Source organism: Leuciscus leuciscus, assembly GCF_965113295.1.
Source record: "Leuciscus leuciscus genome assembly, chromosome: 6".
Lineage (NCBI taxonomy): Eukaryota > Metazoa > Chordata > Actinopteri > Cypriniformes > Leuciscidae > Leuciscus > Leuciscus leuciscus.
The window spans coordinates 14,411,541-14,438,001 of record NC_138730.1 but is presented as its reverse complement, the minus strand read 5'-3'; the positions used below and the strand labels follow the sequence as shown (position 1 = coordinate 14,438,001).

Genomic DNA, 26,461 nt, shown 5'->3' with positions numbered 1-26,461 from the left:
CCAATTGGGCATCGTTTAAATGCCACGGCCTACCTGAGCATTGTTTCTGACCATGTCCATCCCTTTATGACCACCATGTACCCATCCTCTGATGGCTACTTCCAGCAGGATAATGCACCATGTCACAAAGCTCGAATCATTTCAAATTGGTTTCTTGAACATGACAATGAGTTCACTGTACTAAAATGGCCCCCACAGTCACCAGATCTCAACCCAATAGAGCATCTTTGGGATGTTGTGGAACGTGGAACGGGAACTTCGTGTCCTGGATGTGCATCCCACAAATCTCCATCAACTGCAAGATGCTATCCTATCAATATGGGCCAACATTTCTAAAGAATGCTTTCAGCACCTTGTTGAATCAATGCCACGTAGAATTAAGGCAGTTCTGAAGGCGAAAGGGGGTCAAACACAGTATTAGTATGGTGTTCCTAATAATCCTTTAGGTGAGTGTAAATGAAGGTGACTTGACTTGACTTAACTTGTGGCCACACTAATAAGAAGTCTGCAATATCTAAAGAAAGCATTTCCATTGATCTATTCAAGAATTGTCAGAAAGAGATTCCAAACTTCCATCTTTGCTTGATAGACTGATGGACCACAATTTTTTCACCTGAGATGTAGCTGTAGCAATGTGACCAGGCAGTCTCTGGAGCAGCAGGAAAAATATTTTGTCTGATTGTCCAAGGCCTTCACTAGAAATTATTCTGACCTGTGGTGTGTAAAGGTCACGTTTACCATTGCTCAATTCAATCGTTCCAATAGGAATTTTAAATTTAGCTAATGTGACAGCATAAGGCAGCAGAAAGGTAAGAATAAAAGTCAATTTTGCACTGTACACATACTGAATAGTGACTCTATCTTACTGAGCCAATAAAGTATGTTCACAAAGAATGTTCTTTGAATACCATATTACTGTAATTGGCATAATTTTGATTAAGATTTGCAGATGGAAGAAAAAAGAGACTCAGCACATCACAGAAGTTTGAGGTTTATATTTATTGTTTCATCTTGAAAAGTCTCTTGTGACAATCAGCATACTTTTTTCAAACATTTCTGTACAGATAAGAGAACACTCAGTGCAATAAGACAAAGGACATAGGCTTTCTACCCATCACAGTGCACATTTTACATACAAAGAGATTGTACATTGTTACATTTCCAAACGGCACCCTCTGGCCACAAGAGAGTGAATTTCAAACAATCATCTTTATTTTTGATCTGCATTCAGCATAGCTTGGCACACATACAAACAAACAGGCTACACTATATCAGAACCTCCATGTTTTTTGAGACTGCAGACCAAGTGCTACCTCGGTTATTTGGTCCCCTTAACCTCGAACCTTGGATCAGCTTTCTCAAACTCTTTGACTACTATGAGGAAGATAAAATGGACCATCTGTCTCATACTGGATCTCAAACGCAATTTCAGCTGTTTAATAGTTTTATTCCTCCCCCAAATCCATACCTTTACCTCTGATAGTCTACAGTCTTCGCGACCTCTCACCCAATGTGACCCAGTTACAGTGAGTACCGGTCTCCAAGGCAACACATTTTGTACAGGCATCAGTTTCCAACACGGAGGTCAAAGGGAGGAATGAGAGAGGGGGATTGAGAGGGGATTTTACTTCAAGATCCAAGTACTTTGGCAATGCAATTCTGCATTTGTTTGTTGCATTGTTTGTGCAAATGAATGACCACTTGAACTGATCTGAGAGGTTGAGGTAGAGGGAGAACTGTGTGTATCCAGGTAAAGGATTGTGGAATTGCAGCTCTCTTGTGTACAGCCTCTTTGTTTATGCAGCCATAATTCCTGTTGCCAGACCATGTGGCCATGTGTACTACATACAATAGCTGAGAGCTATCAGTCATTGGTTTGTGTTGCTAATACAGATATTGTGTCTGTCTGAAATTTCCAATCAATCTACTCCATTAACATATGATAAATAATGGCACAGTCATTCTATACAAGACCATTGCGCAAAAAAAAATCTTCTCATTTTACAATTATCCAGGTACACAATTCTTCAATAATGCTGAGATGCAAAAAATACAACTTTGATATTCCAGATTGTCATTAATCTCTGGGTGACCCTCCTTTGGAGGATTCTCACTGGCACCCGCCAGCTATTGCCACAGACCCAAAGAGGAGAGGGTCACCCCTTGTTTTTACAGCTCTTCACACGCCATGTACACACAGAGCAGTTACAACATCCCTTAAAAGAGACATTTTCTGTTTTACACAGAAAATAACTGTTACCCTTTTTCTATGTGCAATGACCCGACCTTTAATCAGAGTAAATCATACTCTCTGAAACCTACCACTATAGAAACTAAAGGCAGAACAATGAAATGAAATCCTTCTCGAAGGACTTTTGAAAAATGCATGATCTGTTTATTTCTTAATATTAGACATTCAAATAAATGATCTAATAATGTGTGGAAAGGCAGCGAGAAGTAAGCAAGCCCTAATCCAATCTCCATAACATCCAGTGTTAAAATAGAGTTCATTCAGTGTGGTTAAAATGCCACAGAAAGGTCCTTTCCGGACGTCGTGAAATAGAAAGCTATTGATGAAAAGTTACTGACTGTGTATTGCGATGTTAAAAAATAAATAAATAAATGAAAATGGAAATAAATTAAAAGGTAGAAAAACAACAATTGCATTGGACTAACTCTACATAATCTTTGCAAAGATATTCCATTTAATTTAGAAAATATCTATTGATGCTAGGTCATTAAGGAATTACACTGAGTATAAAAATATTAGATATTAACAATGATACGAAAACCTCATAAACTACAACCTATGAAATATTGCTATATGAACCCCACCAACCCATCCTCAGGTGGGAGCACACTCTGATTGGCTTCAACCCTGCCTGAAAATAAAGGGCAGAGCATGACCCTAAAGTGCTCACAAGACCAAGTCAAATGGCCGTGTCCCAGAAGACAGTGGTCTGAGTTGGGTACGGAGGTGGGCTGTACTTCTTCGCCCCGTTTGATTTCTTCCAACTGGGCATGGTAGGCAGGCTTTCTTTTTTGCATGGGCTACGGTCAGGAAGCCGTTGACGAGACCGTATCTCCCGGCAGAGGCGTTGTTTCCTCTCGATCATCTCCAGCATGGTGCTGTCACCATACAGCCATGGCATCGGGGGCATCTGTTGGACACGAGAAGACAGGCTGTCAGGTCTGTTATTTTACAGCAGCACAAATACAAGTTCAGTGATAAAGACAGTACCTGTTGGACATCTGAAGGCTGTTTCTGAGGTGTGCCTACTGGAGATTGTGCTACTGCTGTGGAAGAAGACCATCCTGCCTTTGAAACTGTCTTCAGGTCTGCAAGGAAAGATGAACAGATGAACATGAAACATCAGCTATGACATTGTCTTTCCAGCTGAAAAGATCAGCCTTGACCAGCATGAATTTCTGTGCTGTTCCAGAATAGATCAGCTTCTTACGGGTTGTTTCCCGTACAACGAAGTAACTCGCTGCTTTACTACCATAGCAGTACGATGCATCGTTGAAGAAACCAACTAGCTAGTCACGACTGTTTCCCAAAACTGTATTGTCGCAAATTTGTCGTTCAACCACGTTGATTAATGATGTCACGTAGGTGGTGAAGTCATAACTTCTTTTAATTAATCTGTTTGAGATCAAATTAATGCTAGATGTTTTACTATAAATTATGGACATGGTATCTGAGAACTATTTCTCATTTTTCTCAGTTATTTGGCTTTATTTCCAGATTCAATCATAGGCTCGTTATTACATACTAGAACGAAGTAGAACTAGTACGCACATGCACACTCTTCAAAAACGGTGCATTAAATCTTTTGACAAACTAAAAGATGTAAATGACATTTGTATGTATTCTAAATAAAAGATATAGATTGTACTGAATGTAAGCTTGCTTATTTTGCTCAAGATAAGGATTTTTTAAGTCCACATGTCATGCGAAAACCAAAGCTGGTTTCCCAGCCTGATGGGACTGATCTGTTGGCTGATTTTAGAGAGGTTTCAGCACTCTTTTAGCTAGTCAGGCTGAGATAACAGCTGGATACAGAATTTGGCCCATCAGCAACATCAACTGACCAGCTGTCAAACAAATGCTATTCTTACCAGAGTTTGAGTTCCCCAACATTATATTCGGACTCATGGAGGATCGCCCGGATCGATTGGATGACACCATGGCTGAAGATCCAGACCTTGTGTCCTTGTCCTGTGCTTTGGGTGATTCTGTGTTATAGTTGCTTCTATCTTTCGCCTCATACCAGGGTAAAGTCTCAGTTGTGTGTACTCCCCTATCTTTGCAGTCCCGCCTGCTCATGACATCACTGCCATAGCTGATCCTTTCCTTGCTCCCCCGCCTGCTCTCTGAGCTCTTCTCCTTGTCCTGACTAGATTCTGTGCCATGCTTGCCACCATCTTTACTATTCCGTCGACTTTCCATGCCTGTTCTACCCTGTTCCTTATTTTCATGTCTGTGAGGAAGGTCTATCCCATAGCAAACTTTCTCTCGACTGTCACGTCTGGTGTCATGGCCATTTCTTAGCAGTTCTTTACTGTCTTGTCTGGACAAGAGTTCTGGAACAATACAAGCTCTGTCTTTACTGTCCCGTCTGATTATGGGTTCTGCACTGCTGCGGTGATCGGTCCTGTCTTTGCTGTCCCGTCTGGTGATGGGTTCTGCACTGCTGCGGTGATCGGTCCTATCTTTGCTGTCCCGTTGAGGCAGTACCTCAGCGCTACTGCCTCGATCTTTGCTCTCTTGTCGGTGAGGCTGCTCTGGGCCGTTACATCCAGTGTCCTTGCTGTCCCTTCTGGGTAATGGCTCAGCGTTGCTGTAGCTGCAGTCCTTGCTGTCATGTCGAGATAAGGCTTCGAAGCCATTTTGCTCTTTGTCTTTGCTGTCCCGTCGATGCGAGGACTTGCCATTGCTGCTGCGGTCTTTATCTCGCTTGGATTCTTTGCTGTGATGGCTCCTCTCCTTGTGCTCCCGTTTGGACTCAGAACTGTGACCCTTTCCCTTGGTTTCACCTAGAAGAGATAAAACATTACAGATATGCTGAACTCTTCACACTGATGCATTCCAAAAAACAAAACAAAAAAAAACATTTGGTAACTCTTTATTTCGATAGTCCAGTTTAGACATTCTACTAACTATATGTAACTTTGCAACTACATGTCAGTTAACTCTCATTCGAGTATTAGTAGAATAATATCTGCTAACACACTATTTTTATGATCTCCCAGCAGACATTAACAGACAACAGTAACTTTGCAAGTACATGTCAACTTATTCTACTAACCCTAACCTTAAAGGTGCATTATGCAATATTGACAGCTAGCGGTTGAAATGGGTACTGCAGTCCAAATAAATAAATAAAATATTAGAGAGAGTTGTTTCCCTTGCTCCCTCCTCCTCAGACTCAACGCTCATGCGGGTTGCCAGATTGAGGACACGCAACTGCAATCTCTGACCCAGTTTATTTGCTGGCTTCCATGGCTTCAAATGGAAGTGTTTTCCGCCAGCTGGCAACCCAGGATGTCAAAATACTATTGGGTAAATTGACAGTGGACATTTCAAGGTAGAATAACTGGCTGCAGCTGTTACGATGAGGCAAGGACGAAGCAGAGAGAGAATCCAGGACCATACGCGAAACTAATTTAATGAAACAAACAGGAACTCCAGGGCAAACAAAGGAACACAGAACTCAGGACAGGAACACGGAAACAGCTACAACGACCGACAAACAACAACTGAAGCACAGACGTTTATATACACAGGCAAACAAGCTAAACAAGATAACAAGGGGGTGTGGTTAATCAGAAACACCTGGGGAGACTAATAAACAAGAAAAACTACAAAGGACTACAAAACATGGCACAGGACAGGAAATAACAAAAGTCCATACAAGACAAGGGAAACACAGTACAGGAATCATGACAGCAGCATTGTTTTTTGGAGAAACAAGCATTTGAACTTAACATGTTTCCTAAATCTCTGCAAACATATTGTGGTATTTTAGTCAAAGAAATTACATACAGCACCTTTAACCCTAACCTAAAGTCTACTAATACTCTAATGACAGTTGTTGGCATGTAGATGCAAATGAATGAGAGTTCAAAAGTTCCTTTGCCCATATAATCTTTAAGCTAATAAGGTTAAGCGTATTTGGCTTGCTGTCCGCAGTGGAGGGGCTTAGATATACCCCCCAGTGGGACTACTAATGCTTGGATGATGAGTATGGTAGCAAGATGCCTAAATTATGTTGGTGGAGTTGGGGAAGTGGAGGGATGCCAAAACAGCTGATGCCGGAGCAAGGTGAGCGGCTGCTTATATGCTCTGGCGGTTAATTGAAAGATTAGATGGGTTCACTCCTCCCGAAATTATGTTGTGAACTTCACTTAGCTGATATACAGTTGTAAAGTTACTTCTAGTCAGAAGAATGTCTAAAGTGGACCATCAAAATAAAGTGTAACAATTTTCTGTTGCAATACTGGAATTTGGTCACTAGGTGTCCCCGTGAATTCATAAAATGGTTTGTTTTGTGTTCCTCTTTGGACTGTGTGTGGTTTTGTGTCAGTGAATTTGTGACAGGTGTGGCACACACATTAAATATACAGATGTGCAGCACAATATGTGTCTACCCTAATCTGGGCAGATGTAAAGTGTATTGATGTTTCTTTGAAAAGATGTAAATACATTTTTATTTTATTTTTACATTAACACAGTAACTTAAATTGGTCTGTTATAACACTATGAACTTGGATTTGTGTGTGGTGTGTGTGTGTGTGTGTGTGTGTGTGTGAGAGAGAGAGAGAGAGAGAGAGAGAGAGAGAGAGAGAGAGAGAGAGAGAGAGAGAGAGAGAGATGTGTGTGTTAGTGAGATGAGTATGACCAGCATCATTTCCTCACCCTCATGTTATTCTAAACATGCATGCATTTTTTTTTCTTCTTTAAAAAGAAGATATTTTCAAAACTGTCTCAAATGACTTTCATCTTATCTACAAAATAAAAAATACAAATAAATCTCCTTTTGTGTTCTCACTGTTCTGCAGACAAAATGACATGATGACAAGGTAAAGACAGAATACAAATTTTGGGGTGAACAAATTTTGGGCAATCCAAGCATTAGTAGTCCCACTGGGGGGTATATCTAAGCCCCTCCACTGCGGACAGCAAGCCAAATACGCTTAACCTTTAATGACTCAAGATTTTTTTTATGTATACACACACACCTTTCTATTCTACCTTTCTCTGCCTTCTGTGTACTGCCAGGTAGTATTGTTTAAATGTGCGGTAGGCCTTTTCTTTGCTTTCAACACAATCGATGAGTGGGTTCATAAATAGATCACGCACTGTTTTCCACAGTGAAGGACAGATGATACTCTTGCATCAGCACAGCCATAAACTGTGCCAACGCAGTCTTTGCATGATACAACATACAGGTGCAGCACAGGTGCAAGACCCAAATAGGCCATATGTAAATGTGCAAAATCAACCATCCCGACAACAACAGATACACACTTCATGAGTACCAGGTAAAAACCTAAAAGCCACATGGCAACCAGGGGCCGGTTGCATAAACCACTAAGACTAGTTTTACAAGTTAGTCTATGCAACTGGCCCCAGGCAACACCAGCAAACTCAAATAAAATGGTAACACTTTAGAATACCGTTCCTTCATTAATGAATAACTACACAGGAACAAATGAGTAATGCACTATTAACATTCTAGTAACTACTATTAACTAACAAGAAACTCTGATTAACGAATTAGTAAGTAATAGTGCTTAGTCGAATGTGGTAGTTCAGCTAATCAGTATTTTTCATACCTCACTGAAGACTACTAAGAACTACTATATACAGGTTCATAATTAATATTAATAATGAATAATGTATAATCTAAGGTAATGGTAACCCATTAGTAATGACTCAGGTGTTACTACATCTTTCCTAAGGAACTACTAATTATTTGGATCAGTATTCTAAAGTGAAGATCATGGGAAGGAACACACTAGTAATGACTAAAGTTTATTACTCAGAATTACTCAAAAGCTTACAATGACTTCAGTCAATATTAGGTAGTTATCATGTTTTTCACTTTAGAATACTGATCCAAATAATTAGTAGTTCCTTTAGAAGGATGTAGTAACACTTGAGTCATTACTAGTGGGTTACCGTTACCTTTTATTATAAAGACAGCATGGACAGCAATGTAACGACCACTTTCAAGGTCAAGAAAGGTAGTAAAGACATTGCTAAAATAGTCGATGTGACTCCAGTGGTTCAATCTTAATGTTATGAAGCGACAAGAATACTTTTTGTGCACAAAAAAACAAACAAAAACAATGACTTTATTGAATGATTCTCTTGTGTGTCAGTAACCACAGTGCAGCGCTTCCGGGTTCTACGTCAAAACGCTGATGCCAGTTGCCATTGCAGTTCACATGAGCTCCACGTGTGATAATGCGTGTGATGCTGACGCAGGAGCCGGCCAATACAAAGCCTGCATTCTGACATAGAACCTGGAAGCGCTGCAGTGTGTTTACTACGTCAACAGAGTAGGAAACTGACAAAGAAGAGAAGAAATTCTTCAATAAAGTCATTATTTTTGTTTGTTTTTTGTGCACAGAACGTATTCTCGCCGTTTCATTACATTAAGGTTGAAGCACTGGAGTCACATGGACTATTTTAACTATTCTTTACTACCTTTCTGGGCCTTGAAAGTTGTATATGCCTGATGAAGGTCATGAGATCGAAACGTTGCTAATAAAATTTTGATACTCGTTTGAAAGTATTGATAGTGTGCGGGATTTCCTTGTGTTTTTTTGGGGGGGGGCCTTGAAAGTTGCAATGGCGTTGCTGTCAATGGAGGGACAGAAAGCTCTCAGATTTAATCAAAAAGATCTTAATTTGTGTCCCGAAGATGAACGAACTTCTTACGGGTTTGGAACGACATGAGGGTGAGTAAATGACAGAATATTCATTTTGGGGTGAACAATCCCTTTAAGTTAAAGACTTCTTTTTTTTTTCTTAAGCACAGTACGTGCCTGTGCAGGTATAGCTCTGCTCACTGGCTTTGCATGTTCATTCCACAGAGTGCTGAGAGCTTCACACATTCACTGCAATGGGGCTGCCGTGACCTGCATCGGGATTGGTCTTTAAATCCTTTGAGGGAGACTCTGCAGGGAGACACCCCCCCCCCACCCCCCCCCCCCCACCCCACCCCTCCTCCTCTTTTAGATTAGCAGTAATGTGCCTTTGCATTTAAAGTGCAGTGGACCATTTCTTCAATGGGATGAAGTGATATCAAGGCCTTTTTGACAATCTGACCTTTTTTGAGAGGTGTTGACGGAGGTGAGATACAATGACTAACAAATGACAGTTCACATCTTGTAACTTACATTAAGTAACGATAGTCGACATGTATGGAGAGATTGCAATCACAGTCTTTTCGATATTCTGCTCTGAAGCAACAATCAGTGCATTGATGATGCAAAAGCATGCAAAATAAAGCAATAAGCCACAAAAGACTGTGCATTAAATTGATTTTTACCATGGATAGGAAGTGTTCTTTTAGAGTCTGTTTTATAATTATAATTTTTTTGCCTTCTGCACTTATGAAAATGTAAGTAAGCCATATAAAACTGTCTGCAATATGATCCCACATAATTAGATAATTCAATTCTAATGGATGATATTCACAGTTAATAACTGCCACTACCTTAACTGCCACCACATGCAGATAAACACTTATGTACCTTTATAAAGACTTAAAATTTTTTTTAATATTATTTTCATTTCCTTTTCCGCTTTCTTAGAGCCGTTGTTAAGAACTGTTTACATATTAAAATAAACATGCTACTGGTTTAATGCATCAGCAGCAGGTCTGGGGAATGAACACTGACTGCTTTAGCCTCTTAATCTCTCTGGATTAAATTTTATGATCTATGTCAGTCTGTAAAAATCTGATTAAACTTTTGTGCAGAGAAGCATGCCAAAACACGGTATGCTTTGAATAATTATAATTATATCAAGGTGTTAGGTCCAACACAGAGTGTCTTAGAAACTTCACAAATACATAGTGAATATAATAGACCCACAGGATTTAATGGACTTTGGACAACTTTCATGAGGAAAATAATAAAACAGGCCTACAACTCACTCAATCCCCACACTAGCTCTCTCAGTCCCTGCAATTTTCCCAAAATCATCCACAGGTGCACAAAATCAAAAATAAAAGTCTTCACATAACAAAGCAGTAACAATTTATTTTGATAGTCCACTTTACACATTCTACTAACAATAAGTAATTTTGCAACTACATGTCAACTGCAAATCATTAGAGTATTAGTAGACTGTCTGCTTTATATCAGCCTAACACTTTCTACTGACTATAAGTAAATTTGTAAGTATGTCAATTTATTCTACTAACCCTAACCTAACAGTCTAATATTACTCTAATGAGAGTTAATCTAAGGTAATGTAGTAAGGAGACATGTAGTTGCAAAGTTATTTATAATTAGTAGAATGTCTGAAGTGAAGTATCGTAATAAAGTATAATCAATAAAATTACTGCAAAACTACAAAACTTTAAATCTGTTGTCGGTATCTTTGTGCTAATTTAAGTCAGATAAGAATTAAGTCAGTTATTATTTCATTTTACTAAATGTATTTTGCATGAATGTTGAACACTGACTGTTTTTACACGATGTGTCTTTTTGTCTAACTAATACACTTGAGCGAATGTTTGAAGGTTTTCGACACTGGTGAACAATTACAAAAAATTTGTGACTACATATATTAATCTGAGAAATAGACAATTGCACTCACTTTCTCCCGGCTCCTTGCTCTTTCTGCCGCTGGTATTCTTTTTCAGCATGTTCCTGCCAGTGGTGAAGAGGTTGGTGAGCTCATCCAGTGGGCTAGTAGGCGTCCGTGAGCGTGCCACTGAGACGTTCTGCATAGATCCGTGATGCCGCCCCCCTGAGCTTGAATCCTGTGGCGGGGATGCCTTTCCGTGAGGTGTGGCCGAGGCGCTGCGAGGAAGGCCTGCTGTGGGAAACGGCCCGTCAAAAGGCGGTGAGCGCATGAGGCTGAGGGGCGTCAGGCAGCGGCCCATACTGACAGGCGAGGGGCAGGCGGAGTGGCTGCGCTGATAACCATGTGAAGAGGAGGAACTTTTATAGAGGGCACAGGGCAACGGCGGTGCCGACGATCGCCCAGATACTGTTAATGTAGGAGTGGCTGTTAGCTCCCTCTCGGCACGTCTTAGGTGCGATGTAGAGGCAGAGCCAGAAGGTTCCAGAGAAGTTGGTGACTTGCCATAAGAGCCGTTCTCTAACATAGGAAGCTTTGTTACATCGAGAGGGGTGAGTGGGGACTCGTCTGAGTTGGGCGAGCACTGAGCAGGGGCAGGAGGGAAAACCAGTAAAGGTGGCCTGTGGGCCAACAAGTTGGGGAATGGGGCGGGGATGTCACAAAGGAGGGGCGTGCCTCGAGGGGTGGTACAACGGCTCAGGGGGGCATGGATGTCCAGCTCAGATGGGCAGGGTGTGGCACACTGCGATCGACAGCTCATAAGATCCCAACGGGAGTCAAACTCGTCAAGGGTAGGGTACTTCATCTCTTCATAGACAGCCTCACCCGGCTCGTCTTCCTCAGCACGAGGGGTCGGTTCTTGGCCCACGTTCCCAGACATCTCAATATAGATGGGTTCATCAAAGTCTGAGTCATGTGGGCCCTGCGGCTGAGGAGGAGAAGGGGCTTGGCTATCCCTTGAGAAGATAGAGGGAGAACTTTTTGAACCATGATTGCGGATGTAAGACTCGTCAAAGGAAGTGCTCAGTTGCGTGTTGGGATTCCTTTTAGGTTTTGGTGGGGGAACTTTCCTGCAGTCCTCACTGCAGCCTTGTGTTCCTGAGTAAGCAGGAAAAAAAACATAAAGAAAGATATGGATTAGCATAGTAGCAGAGAGTTCGAGTCATCTGTACATAGGATGATTTAATAACTTTCATTTATTCAGATGCCAGATGGTCCTGCTGCACCAACTCAGTCACCAACTTTATCACCCATTCCATACACAGTAATATATTTTATATGACATACAATAAAAAAAGCTGTTTTTTAAATACACACGTCGGCAAACACAATCTGGACACTCCCTCAAAAGTGACACACCAGGTATAGATGATAATCTTGTACACAAACTCTACTGTTCCAACTCCACTCTGAGAATAAAAATGACAAAATGCCTTGATTTTCAGTACTGAGAAAAGATCATCTTTCATCATCTCCAAAGAACATTTTCTCATAAACGTTTTGTGGGTGTGTAAAGAGGGGAAAAGAGTACAATTGCACCAGATTAAAGTCATTTTTCATGTTCTCTCTGGGAGTCAGTGAATCCCTTTGCGCATGCCTGGAGAGAGAAAAAATACTATATGTGTGTTAATTCGGTGAAAGTGAAGACTGGTGGATCTTGTGATCTGTTTCAACGCCTCTGAATGTGCCCTTGCTCCTGCTCTCTCTGCCTCTTCCCTCCCTACGAGAGGATGTGTTTACCCTCGCCCCCTCTCCTCCAGGGGAACTAAATCTAGGTCAATCGCTACTCCTGAATGAATTCTGCGCTGGTCCCTCCCCCCCCCCCACACACCCCACCCCCCGCCCCCCGCTTCAACACGCAACTGTCCTCTGAATGAGGGACATCCCCCACTCTTTGGTGCGCATTGGCTAAAGGGCTGTTGAGCTGGATGCCTGCCCATTCCTCATTGGCTGTTGCCGCGCTCTAACTTCCTGTCACCTCGCTGACGATTGGTGGAGGCTGATGTCTGATGTCTGGATTGGTTGAGCAGCAGGGGGTCTCTGTTTCTGTGGGCTGGTTGCCGTGGCATTGAGGAAGATCTGCGTGCACACTGTGATCCCTTCAAATTCTGACGAAAAGCAACTCTCACAGCATACGTCAGTACTGCAGAAACATAAATCAACTTAATACTTTTGCAGCCTGCAGCTTTGGTTCTTTGACGTATGTTCTGTAACTCATCAGAGTTTTGGAATATTAAACCAAAGAGTCTGATCTGCTTTTGTCTCTATGAGGGTAAACATAATTAACATTAGAATCCTATTTTGCATATACTGCATGACATGCATCTATGGAAAGGGATGCATATCTTGTTCTTTTCAACAACAACTTAAAATTAACACAAAAACACACTATGCTTGTTTACTACTTGAAAACAAAAAGAGAGCAATCACTACATAGAAATAAAGTGATGGGCTTGTTGAGATCTGCATGAGGATATCCACTGGGACAGTGTTGACATAACATGACAAGAGTGGGTGTTGTTGAGAACAGCAAAGAACTCAGTTGTATTAACCCCACAATTCGTAGCTCATTCACAACACTGCTCTCATATTTACAATCACTTTGCTATATGTTAATCATGAAAGGGTGGAATGGGTATACTCTGCACTTCAGCTGGACAAAAGGACGATGGACGTAAATGGCTAATTGCTTTTATGAAATGGCAGCAACAGCACTGCTCAAGAAGGAATTAGATGTACAACTGAACAGAATAAACAATATAGTTAAGTTAATACAACGCAGCGCAGGCGCGACGCAAGTGTTTTTTGCTAGTTTCAGCCCAACGCGGTTATCATTTTCACGTCCTTCACCAAGTTGTTTAATAGCAAATGCATTTGTGCCTATTTGTGCACCCATGGGCGTGCTGGTCTGAAAATGAGGTGTGTTCAGGCGCATTGTTGGCATGTTGATATTTTGAGGCAACTGAAATAGACTGCGCCATTGACCAACAAAAACCTGGTCTAAAGTCAATGGCGCAGTATATATATTTTTTGTTATTTAAAGAGCGCGTTAGTAATGTACGCCAATAGGCGGGTACACAATGTGGGTACACTTTGTCCCGTAGATGGTCTGCTTGCACTTTAACCTCTCGCAAGAGCAGACTTTTTTGGGCCTATTTGCCACCTTTATTGATAAAAGAGTGGAGAGAGGACAGGAAATAGTAAGCTAAATGGTTAATTAGCAGGCACTTTACATTTCACCTATAACAAGAACAAACCCACCTACTGTGACTGAAAGGAAATGCTGGGAGACAATTTTAGGGTCAACTGTATACACCTTTGCTCAATGTGTAAAACTGTGCAAAAATTCTTATCTGCACCTGGAGGACTATGAAACATCATCTACTACAGTCTTGTTTGCACAGCTTAGTCCAGCTAAGGCTTCACATTATTTGACTATTCAAAATTATGGTACTGTCCACATTGTTGACTCAGGTGTGTTTGCTTTTAGCCAAGATTCAATTGAACCAATTTTTCAACATCAGCAAGTGTAGAAATCAGAATCAGTGGATCTCGACAGGAAATGTAAAGCTTGGATTAAACACCATGGCATCTTACCGTCACACCTCTCCGAATCATCGCCTTTACACCCGGTGGGACTGAAGTCCACAGCTTCAGAGGAGATGCTGAGTTTAGTGCTGGGGTCCCGCCGGGGCTTGGGTGGGGGCTGCTTACGGGATGTGGGGCTGCCCTCCTCTTCCACTCCTCCTCCCACGGAGTGCAGGGACTGGGAGCGAACGGCGAAGCCCGGATTACAGGGGGTCTGTTGCTGGTGCTGGTGAGGGGACACGTGCTCCGCAGGGGCTGGCATGCTCATTGAGCCCATTCGCAGGTGCTTACCCTCGGCGACCACCTCTTCCCCCCTGAGAAGAGACCACACATATAGGAATAAAACAGTGCATGAATGGATTCTGAAGTCAAGAGCAGCATTGTATGATATATGGTAACACTTATAAGGTTCATTAGGTAACATTAGTTAATGTATTAACTAACATGAACAAACAATGAGCAAAACATTTATTTATTCATCTTTGTTAATGTTAGTTAAAATCCAGCTGTTCATTGTTTGTTCATGTTAGTTAATTGTGCATTAACTAATGTAAACAAATACAACCTTTGATTTTAATAATGTATTAGTAAATGTTGAATTTAATATCAATTAAGATTAATAAATGCTGTAGAAGTATTAGTTCATGTTAACTAATGTAGTTAACAAATGTTAAGTAATGAACCTTATTGTAAAGTGTTACCATATATTAAAGCATTAAGCCACAATTTAATTGATGTTCGTTAAGTATATTTACATTTTTAGATTGTATGTAATAATAACAGTATGAAAACTCTATTTTATAGTTTCTATTCTTAAGTATGGAATACACTAAACAAATGTATGTAATCCACAAGATAAGGAATTCATGAAAACGTTTCTACAATATTTTGGATTATTTAATTATTTTGAGCATAATTGTGCTCATGAACATGTCAAAATGCACTACAGTTCTCTAAACCAAGAGTTTTTCAGCCTCTTAATGTCAAGTACCCCCCAAAATGATGACTCCCTCCATATATATATATATATATATATATATATATATATATATATATATATATATATATATATATATGTAAATGTTCACCAATGAAAATACTAATTAATTGGCTTTAACTAATAATTTTAGAGTACTGTTACGTATAAACCTGAAAAGATAAATCATTCTGTGCTGATGTGTGTCTGTGCACGTAATTAGCAACGCTCTGATGAGATCTGTGATGAAGTTACTCATCTGAATGAATGGCTTATTTAGAGCTATTGATTTTTGTTTAGCACCCCTTCCGACTTGTAATGAGACAGTAAAAGGCCCTTGGCATAGCAGGAATAGATTTTTTAAGTGGATATTTTGATTGCACTTTCATGGAGCTTGACCAATTGGAACTTTGTCAAGGACAGTGGCGGCTCCAGAGATTTTCTTTTGCAGGTGCTATGGGGATGCTCAATACTTAAGAGAAGGTGCTTTGAATTTTGGTGCGTTTCATTATGGAGGTCGCATCGGACCACCATAATGAAAGTATACACATGCGTACACGCCCGCATTATACTCGTTATACCAAACTATACTCGTTCCGCGACTATAAGCATAATCCTGTATGTAAAAGTATTCAACGCAAGGGCTATAGACAGGGACGCAACTACCCAGTGTCAGAGGGGTATGCAGCAACAATTTTGGCAATCATCAATCTGGTGCACTTTGAGAGTTAAAAATTAAAAGCTCAAAGAAACAAAGAAAAATTCAAACCTCTTTTAGTTTACTGTGTCAGTCTACATTACACTACATAATAATAATAGTTATAATATTAATCCCATGATAGTAATAGCCATATATTGTAAAACAAATGCACTGAAAAATAAAGGAAACTTTCATAATTAGTTTTGTACTAATTTCTATACTTGAAAGAGTATATTTCTATACTTCACATTAAAGATGTGATTGGGCCAGCCCAGTGTCAATCAAGAAAAGAACCAATGGGCCGCTGATCTACGTGATTCATGGTTGGGATGTCAGAAAAAAACTAACGCTGACTTTTTTTGACCAATGCATTACACCGGCACTAACCCATGCTCCGCCAATTAAGCAAAACAAAACGAATGGGCCGCCGATGTACGAGTTTTATGGGCCGTTAAAAAAAAAAAAAAAAAAAAAATGAGATGTATCGGCCCAAAAAGCACGTCGGCCCACCGGGAATCTCCCGGTAGTCCCGATGGCCAGTAGCCTACATGCCTGGACGTCACACTTTAAATCCTACCTGTTGCCTTTCACCATCCACTTATTTAGCTGCTGTCACATCAATTGACATGCCATCTCCTTTTCCCTCTTTGTTTTTCTATTTTTTGTCCCCGACAGCTTTTTTGCTATATCCATCTTTTTCGACGACAACTCACTAACGTTACTCGTTCCTGCTCGCTCAGCACTCACGGCGCCCGCGCCCCCGCCCGTCCGCTCGCGATTTTTAAATTATTATTTAATTCCTATTTTTAACAACATGAAAAAGACTATTCAAACATGCCATTAAAATATAAATATAAAAAATTACAGACATTTCTTGGGGGTGCTGGGCAGGTGCTATATGGCTATCATAGGGGGAGCTAAAGCACCACCTGTAGCCCCTCCCTGGCGCCGCCACTGGTCAAGGAATATAGGCCTAAATAGCATGGATATAATTTGCCAGGATTTGATACAATAACGACAATGATACAATGTTACAAATATATGACATCATGCTCAATGGACTGCATTGGAAAATATTTTTGATCTTCCTGGGTCTCTATTTTAACTTTTAAACTCATGCTTCCTATTTACTCCGTACTATATCTCAGTTTCTATTGCACTGGGTTTGTAGCCCTGAACTCCTTTGGTTCTTCTGATGTACTAAATCAAAAGTCTCCGTTAAGTTCACTCTCTCGCTCTCTCTTGCTCTCTCTATTCCCTAAAGATTTCTGTCCCACAAAAGAGAATGACTTTACTAGTCATTAGTTTGATTTCAAGGCCGTACGTAGGCCTACATCTATACCTGAGCATGAACATGTGTTTGTGTAACTTGGAAACTTCCGCACATACAGCTGCTGAACAGCAGGAGTCTCGAGAGAAGGGTTCATTGGTCAAGGGGCTTAACTTTGCCTAGCAACAGGGTACCTACGGAAACCAAACACAAAATCTGCTACTGTTGCTCTGTGCAACCAGTCCCCTCACACACACACACACCACACACACACACACACACACACACACACACACACACACACACACACACACACACACACACACGTGACGGATCAGGTATTAAGCTCTCATTAGGAAGAGAAACAGTGATGTTGGAGCAGCTGTCTGCACTGCATGTGATTGCTCCTGCTCGGCAAAGACAAGTTTCCTACTGTTAAAAATAGCTGATGCCATACTTCTCCTTAGCAAAGTGTTCAGTGCAGTTTTACTCAATCTTTTTCTCAGATTCTGAAGGAAGAATTGCAATTATGCTGCAGTTGTTTTGTTTTTTTGCATTAAAACTTAAATTGACTTGAAAACTGATTCAAGACGTGTTTTGAATTTTCTATCCTGTCCCATTTTGACTCTTATCTCTGACAATTATAACTCCACCTTCTGAAGGTAGATTTCCCCAAACAGTGTAAAAACTGGGGCTCTGTAGCACTTTTCAAAACTTTGCACTGCAACACAACCAATGGCATGAGTCTGGGGTAGGGCTATTTGTTTATCCAACCAATGGAGGCCGTATCTAGAAAAACATGATTGAAAATATCAAGTCAAGTCACCTTTATTTATATAGCGCTTTATACAATACAGATTGTTTCAAAGCAGCTTGACCATGATAACAGGAAAATAATGCATTCCAGCTGTTGTTCAGCTGAAGTCAGTTCAGTAAGTTCCGTTGTAAAGATCATTAATTATTAAAATAGTTCATTTCATCTATAAAGCAGTTCTGCAAAAAAGGATGTCATCATCCAGCTCAGTTCAGTTCTCACAACAGTGTCAGTACAGTCAGATCAGAGTGACCCGATAGTCAGTAGGTGTGTACTTAGGTGTGTACTTGCGGTACTTTGATGTCATAGATAGGTCTGCGCAGCGCCACTTCAAATCGAACACACCTACTATTTTGCCAATTCTGTTTAGTGACAGAAATTACAATACCTTTAAATATGGCAAATTAAACATTCTTTAAAAAAAAAGAAAAAAAAAAGAAGAAAAGATGACAGAATCCTGCTTGAGAATTAGTCCTAGTGTGCGTGCATGTGTGGCACTGGCACTGTATTATTTATCGCATTGCCCTTGCCCAGTAAAAGGGTAATGTCTTTAAAGCCAGTGCACTGTAGCTGCTGGACAGCATAGCCTACTTTCCAGCCTTTTCAAATTTTAGAAAAAAGAAAAGCAATTCCATATATAAAAATGCTAAACATAGAATAATACATTACATTCAATTGTTTTTCAACCCTACATAGTATAATTTAAACAACATCATTCCCATTTATTTCTGTCCACGCTTTTCAGTGTTTACAGCATAGTTGTTGTATGCAAATTAGCACGTGAGACAACGTTTCCGTGTGCTCCCAGAGACAGTGGAAGCGCCAACAGAATGGCAGAGAATGAATGAAGACCCACCCCACTCAGAGAAATGAAGGAATCTGATTGGTCGGCGGCTGCTCCAGCTGTCACTAGGCAGAACGCATTTCCAGCAAGCACACTCTTCACACTTAATCTCTTTCTAACAGATTTTTCTCTCTCCCTCTTTTCCTTCCTCTCTCTTCCCATCAGTTCCTGTAAAAATGGGTCGTCTCATTGACCCACTTATATGCCTCATGAAAAATCCAGCTATTCTTTTTTTCTAGCCCTCATCCTCCAGCCACCGAGTATGAATATTTTATATAAGCAACAGTTGATAAGCAGACCAGGAGTAGACCAATATCAGGAGGTAAAGACTCTTCTATACCCTTTACAGCCCAAGAGTGTGACTTGTGGTCACATTTTGGTGAAAGTTCTTCAGTTTCAAGCAGCCGCAACAGTGAAGTGTCTTACATAAATCAAGGCCTCACTGAAGACTCAATTTAATTAAACACTGCATCTGGTGGCCAATCAAATGTGCCTAATTTAGGAGATTTTTGACTGGGACCAGACATCAACAGACAGAGTTAACAAAATGAAGGTTTGTCGAGAGATGTCGAGAGGACCTAAAAAGTGAATAATCATAATCTGGTACATTGGGTAGTGTGGGACACCTCAAATCTGTTGGGTACATTTCTTGCTCAGTATTTTATCATGACTATATTCTAGATGGGCGAATTCTTGCGAATTCCACCATGTAAATAGCGAATCCGCCATGGCGCGAGCGCAACTGGCTTTTAAAGGGAATGGGAGATGAGACTCTGATTGGTTTGTTGCACGTTACACCCAAAATACACCCACTACTCATTAAGAGAATAGGGACAACCCTTTTAGACCATGCGCCGGGTGCACCGACCATTTTTCCCGTCGTTAACCTAGCAAAAGTTGATTTGGACACGACCTAATTGCACTTGCGCCATACGCTTTAGACTATGCGCTTAGATCCTTAAAACAGGGCCCAAAGAGTTTGGATGACAACCACAAATTAACCACAGATTTCTTCATCCCTAAACTGCTTTTGTTTATTTTTCTGGTTTGTAATGAATAAAAAGTCCAAACCAAACTCAAGCCTAAATCATTGAAAGATGAGGAAAAAAATGTCTGCTGTGCATGTTTACCATGCAAATTATTCTTTGCAGTAACATGTGTATTACAATTAGCCGGCATTCCCCATAAGCACAAACTAATGCCATGTCAGAGCTGAAATGAATGCTTTTTAGGTAGTTGAAGCCTGAGCCAAATGCGTGAAAGAGGTCTCTGACAGCGTTCAGCTTTTATTGCACTTAGAAGACAGTGCCAAATGTGATCGATGCAATCTATGCCAACAGGTCTAGGGCAGCACTCAACAGTAAATTGCCCACTGACACAATTACAGCATGCGTTGATGTTATCAAGGCCATGGATTTGAAGTGTCAAAATGCATCTGACGCCTTTGGTCATGACTACAATCATTTTTGTATGACTGAAATGACATTAAGATGAAAACCTAGACTTTATTTAATGACTAGTGAGAAACTGATACAACTGTAGTGAGTGGACCAGTAATGTAGAGCAACATTATCCATTTTGTGGGTGCGTGTCTTGCACATAAATCTCTGCCAAGGTTGAAAGTCGTTATGAAGTTCAAGCCCCAAATATGTCACAATTAGAAAATGAATCAACCTCCACATGTTGAAGAGGACATGGTCTTTTTCTGACATCAACAACATCCCACTATGCCATTGCCAGTGGGACTTAGTGTAAGGGAGCACCAAGGGTTTGTTTCCTTGTGTGGCTGTCATTTACATACATGTGTGAGTGAATGAATGCTCACGTGTTGTGTCAACTTGAGTTGCAATCTGCAATCTTACAGTTTTTCTCAGTCGTTTTTGTTCGTTTCTTGAATCATCATTAACATTTGCAAACCAGTTAGTGTATTTCTCAAAACAATTCATATAAACAGCACTACACAATGGAGTACATGCAAAAGCCTGTAACTTGCTCAAAACCCTTAGTTCATCTCTCAAAAGTATTTATGCCATCAGAATGATAAGTACTTGCATCATTGTTCACAAACAAGATAGTCAAGATACTTAGCCATGTTGTCAATATAACAGTATACTCTGTATATTTACTGTATACTGTAAAATGAAAGCGAACTGTATAATATATTATGATCAACATGACAATTGATAATGTAGGAAACAGCAGACAATTGTATGAAATCCATGGCATCAACGCACTGAACCATTAGTTCAAAAGAATGAAAAATTGCTTTTATGATGTGCACAAGTGACCAGATGATGCTGTGATCTGAGAAATGTACCAAAGCAACTGAGAAAAACTGTAAGTGAGAGTATTTGCAATATGAGCAATCTTTTAAGATTTCATATGCATGCATTAATGACATATCTCGAGCCACTTACCTTTTAATGGCTTCTTCCTGCTTTCGCTTCTTGTCGTTTTTCTCCTGAAAGTTAATCTTGTTTTTCTCATTCCACACGTGGTCGATGCTCTGTGTGACCAATCTGTTATATGCCTTCAGTCCACAGTCTTCAACATACTGCAAAAACATTAGTGAATCCTCCTCTTTAGAGCTAATCATTGCTTACAGGCATTCCAAAGGGTCTTTCTGCAAATAAAAACAGTGACATTAAAGTTACAATTGTGAGCATTTGAATTATTGGTTTGTAATTATTATTATTTGTATTATCATAATGCTTTAGATGATAGATAGATAGATAGATAGATAGATAGATAGATAGATAGATAGATAGATAGATAGATAGATAGATAGATAGATAGATAGATAGATAGATAGATAGATAGATAGATAGATAGATGTTAAAATTCTGTTTTCTATCCTATTAGAGTCATAATAATGCAGTGATAATGATATGCTTAGAACTGTTGAATTCATACGGCATTCATAACGGGTTATTGTGTAAATAAACAAGGATTCTGGGTCAATGAGATTCTCCCTTCATCAGCAAACGTAGAGAGCCTCGTTCTAAGCCTCAGCAGCACATCTACATCGACAAAGAAATTGTTTATTATTAAGCTGTAGTATTGTATACAGTTGGTTATCACGAAAACAGGCCAGTACATTTCTCAGTCTGGAAAATAAAGCATCCAGTAGCAGGACACTGGTTAGTGGGCCATTTGTGCTGCATTTAATGAGCTGGTTGTGTGACTGTACACAGTTTTTTGAGCTTGAGTAACCCTTAAGTAAGCGTATATATATGTGTGTGTGGGGGGGGCACGTAAAATCATACTGATGCAGTAATGCAGAGTGTGTGGGTGTGAAGTCTTTTGCAGTGTACATCTGCAGAAGTCTAGGAGAAGGAGGAGACAGGATTCGGTATTATGTAGGTCAGTATTTTTTAGAGTGATCCATGAATCTGGGCATGCTTGTTTACATGTGAGGGGCAGTGTGTGTGTATATATGTGTGTGTGTGTGTGTGTGTGTGTGTGTGTGTGTGTGTGTGTGTGTGTGTGTGTGTGTGTGTGTGTGTGTGTGTGTGTGTGTGTGTGTGTGTGTGTGTGTGTGTGTGTGTGTGTGTGTGTGTGTGTGTGTGTGTGTGAGGAGGGGTTTGGAGGGGGGAAGGGGGGTTAAAGCAGCCAGATGGGTAATGCACTACCAGCTACCCACCACCATTGTCCAGCGTCCTTCTGCAACATGGCATCTTCGGTCTTCGACCTTAGAGCAACTTGTGTTGACCATGGACTATTTCATATTCACTGTTGCATTTAATGTCACATGACCTTGCTGAGTGATTATGTAGCAAGTTTGAGTTTGCAAACTGCAAAAAAATATTTTCTTCTTTAACCCAATTCAGGTTGAAGCATACTGTTTATGGGCTGTCAGAAACCCTGTAATTTGGCCTGCTTCCCTTCAGATTGTCTCCTTCCTAGATTCTCTATTATGCTCTTCCAACATCTCATCTTATCCTCCCTCATTCATTCACCTGACAAAATGTGCAGCATTTGACCCTCTGAGGAGAGATGACTATTCTCCAAAGGTGAGCACAAAAGATGTATTTAGGGAATCGCTAGAGAGATGGATACATCTTCAATGTAAAATGTTAAGGCCAGTCTGTAGAGTGTAGCTATAATGTCCCATCAAGAGACGGTCTATCCAACAAGTTAGATCTAAAAACATAAGGTTGTATGTAAGGTTATATATAAGGATGAATGTAAAGTTCCAAGAGCTCAGATGAGAGTTATGTACTTACAGAGGAACTGGGTCCCTGCTGGCTACAGTGTCAGCCAGTTCAGGTAGATCCATTAGACTCCCAAAAGTACCTGGGACAAAACCTGACTGATATCCTGAGATTACAACTCCAGTCCAATGGGAAAGATTCAAGCCATTGCAAAGTCACGCTCCAGTCCGCAAAGTAGAATTCCCGGGCATAAAATCAGGAGGCAGTGAGAATGAGGTCTGCAGCTCCTTATAGCTGGAGAACCTTCAGCCCGCTGGGAATGTGCAGTGCGTAACTCCAGTCTGAAAGATGCTCTCCTCTTCATCGGTACATGCTACACCTGCAAGAGCACAACAACATCAAAAGGAAAAGCATCCTTCCTAACTCCCATCCACATGCACTTTTAAAAAGTCCAACAACAGTGCAAAACAAAATGAAAATCTCCTGGAGTCTTCCGAGATGAACCGTGCACACTCAGGTGAAGACCTTCTTAAGTGAAACCTTGTTTTTGTTTTTGAAGGACGCAGCTCTCACGGCAGTGCTGGTTCTCGGATGTGGGGCTCGTCTCTGAGTGGATGCCACCGCGGATTAACTCGGGCTTCACAACACAAAGAACACGCCTCCACCCTCCTCCTCTTCCCCCCCCTCGCATGCACTCGCTCACACCGTTCCTCGCTCTCAGCACCAAGGACAGCTCCTCTGCCGCTCTGCTGTAGTAAACGGGGCAGGAGAGCATGTGTCAGTCATGGCACAGTGGGCGGGACGGGCAAACAGGGTGTGACCTCATTAGACTGAGCACCACTCCCAGTGTCCTCAACCAGTAAACAACACAGTGGAAAAGACAACAGACAAGCCCTATATTAAAAGTCACACTTCAAAGTAAACTATGGTTCATTTATGCATTCTTTTTTTTCTTTTTTTTTCTAAAAGCAAAAATTATTTAAAAAAATGTATTTCCAGGAAATAAACAAAATAGCTTTCTCTGAATCTTTAAGTCAAAAAGTATAGGGGAAAACAAAAACTCACAGCATCATATAGAAACAGAAGAGAGTTGGTGTGTTTGAGATTTGTTTACATGATTGATGCGGTGAGCATGGGCTTGTTCAAATGGATTATTACTGTCGACACAAAGGGATGAAGGGCAGCGATCTGTTGTTTTGCTCAAGCCCCCTCTCTCCCCCTCCCTCACTTTCCCCCTCCCTGCCTCCCACAGTTTCTGTGTCTGCGACTGATCTAGCATCCAAAAAAACAGGGGAACTATGTCAGAGGCACAAGTGTGCAAAGACATCTCTTACTTGCAGAAAATGACATAGCTCACAGGCTCTTTTGCTGAGGGGAACAGGGACAATAATTAGGTAAACATCCCATTGGTTGCTTTGCTTGGCAAACACAAAACGAGATAGTTTATCCAAGTAAAGCTGCTAACAAAGGCCAGCCTGACCTCTTGAAATGAGCTTTGTGTTGAGGTCACAGATTAGACTCTTAAATGCAGAATCAATAACATGCTGTGTAAATAATTCAGGTAAGCGTGAAGACAGTGATCATTTTTCTACCAGTTAAAGATTGATAGATGTTGTTAAGCAGATTTGCAGTTGGTTTTGGCTCTTGGGCTGTTTTTGGGGAATAATAGGGTCATCAAGGGATGGGCTGGTTTTATTACTCTGGAAAGGAAGAGGTGAGGATCAGCAGGTCAGTGGATGAGAAAGGACATTTTAAAGATGACAGGCTTTCATTAAAATTCGACAGCAACTTTCTTTTTCAACATCAATGCCTCGCCAACTAAAGTGGGCCACCAGTCTATGTTTTCACCTTGATTGGAAATGAACATCTCTTTCACACACACACACACACACACACACACAACGATGTTTTAAAGGGATAATTCATCTAAAAATAAAAATTCTGTCATCAGTTTCTCACCCTCCCTTAGTGAAAAAAGGATAGTTTATTGTATTTGAAATATATTCCCTTTTTCAATAGTACATTGCAAATATTCTAACAAAAAAGGTACTATCTTTAAATATATTAAAAGATTAGCATCATGCTATTACATATTTTCACAATACAAATTTTAACACACTTTAAAATAATTGTACTTTAGTATATTTTCAAAAAAGTATATTTTATATACTTTTTTTTTTTTTTTTTTTTTTTTTTACATTACTTAAAAATATATTTTAGGTATATTTTACATGTATGTATTACAATGCATTGAAAGTACACTTTCAAAATACATTATAGTATACAATAGTTAATAGTATATTGTACATCTAAGTATATCTAAGTAATATTTGTTTATTAATGTGCATTTGTTAATGAAGACAAAGTGTGCAATTTGTAGTATTTGGAATAAGCCAAAGGTATTACTGAGCAAATACTTTTTACACAAATATAATACACTCATGGTATATTGCTTGTTACGAAGACACTCGTAATGAATTTGTAACGTACTTGTAATACAAATAAAGTATACTTCAGTTTTTCTCAGTCACTTTGGTGCATTTCTCACATCACTATTTACATTTGCACAACAGTTAGTTCAACCTCCACAACATTTAGTCATTTGTGCACATCATAGTAGCAGTTTCTCATTCCTTCCAACAAATTGCAAATGCTTTTGGACATGCATCAATTGCTTTCATACAACTCTCTGCTGTTTTATAACATTATCATTTGCTTATGTCATGTCAGTCAAAATTAACTATACTTGTGAATGCCGAATAGTCATTCCATATAAAACTAATAGTCCTCATTTCATTGCTTGAGTCATTACATACAAAAATGTTGAACTAGTTGTCAAAATCTGTCAAGCAAATTTTACACATTTTTTTAAACCTTTTTTTTTTTTCTGAAAATGTCTCCTAAATTGAACAATTTCTCTCAGGTGAATCTCAGCTTTCACTGATGAGAAGGGGTGTGTGAAGCATTAGTTGCAACCAATGTTCAGTTCCTGTCACGTAACGGATGAATATGAGACGAGGATTCAAATGCAGAGGAATTTATTGATGACATGCAGACAGGGTAACAAACTCAAAAAACACAGAGCTCCAGGAACACGCAACAAGGACAACGAACCAGCACAAGACTACAAACACAAGGAGGCTAAATAGGGGAACAAACAAAGGAGGGTAACGAGACAAACAGGTGGGAAATTAACCAATAATCAGATAACAAGATGGGAGGGGCTAGACAATAGACACGAGCACATGGCCCAAAATAACAAAACACCCATGTGCATAACAAGA

At 40.2% G+C, this 26,461-nt stretch overlaps 1 protein-coding gene across 2 annotated transcripts; it reads right to left on the bottom strand.

The window, feature by feature from the left end:
* Positions 1–980: 980 nt before the first annotated feature.
* On the bottom strand, positions 981–23,844 carry nyap2b (neuronal tyrosine-phosphorylated phosphoinositide-3-kinase adaptor 2b). Of its 2 annotated transcripts, none has more exons than XM_082174378.1 (7): positions 23,250–23,844; positions 21,441–21,646; positions 14,429–14,733; positions 10,844–11,929; positions 4,123–5,040; positions 3,242–3,339; positions 981–3,161 (listed from the first exon to the last, which is right to left on the bottom strand). In XM_082174378.1, the coding sequence occupies exons 2-7, from the start codon at positions 21,617–21,619 to the stop codon at positions 2,931–2,933; spliced, it is 2,817 nt and encodes a 938-aa protein (XP_082030504.1). In that variant the 5' UTR covers positions 21,620–21,646; positions 23,250–23,844; the 3' UTR covers positions 981–2,930. The 2 variants fall into 2 exon arrangements, with proteins under 2 accessions (XP_082030504.1, XP_082030505.1); XM_082174379.1 differs by having other exon boundaries at positions 21,441–21,577.
* Between the last annotated feature and the right edge of the window lie 2,617 nt (positions 23,845–26,461).

What these genes read in the sequence shown, in the direction of transcription:
- nyap2b (XM_082174378.1), bottom strand. Translation starts at nt 21,619, where the DNA reads ATGATTAGCTCTAAAGAGGAGGATTCACTAATGTTTTTGCAGTATGTT. An exon ending in CAGGAAGAAGCCATTAAAAG is followed by an intron (nt 14,734 to 21,440) that starts GTAAGTGGCTCG and finishes GTCTCTTCTCAG; the next exon opens with GGGGGAAGAGGTGGTCGCCG. An exon ending in AGCCTTCAGATGTCCAACAG is followed by an intron (nt 3,162 to 3,241) that starts GTACTGTCTTTA and finishes CGTGTCCAACAG; the next exon opens with ATGCCCCCGATGCCATGGCT.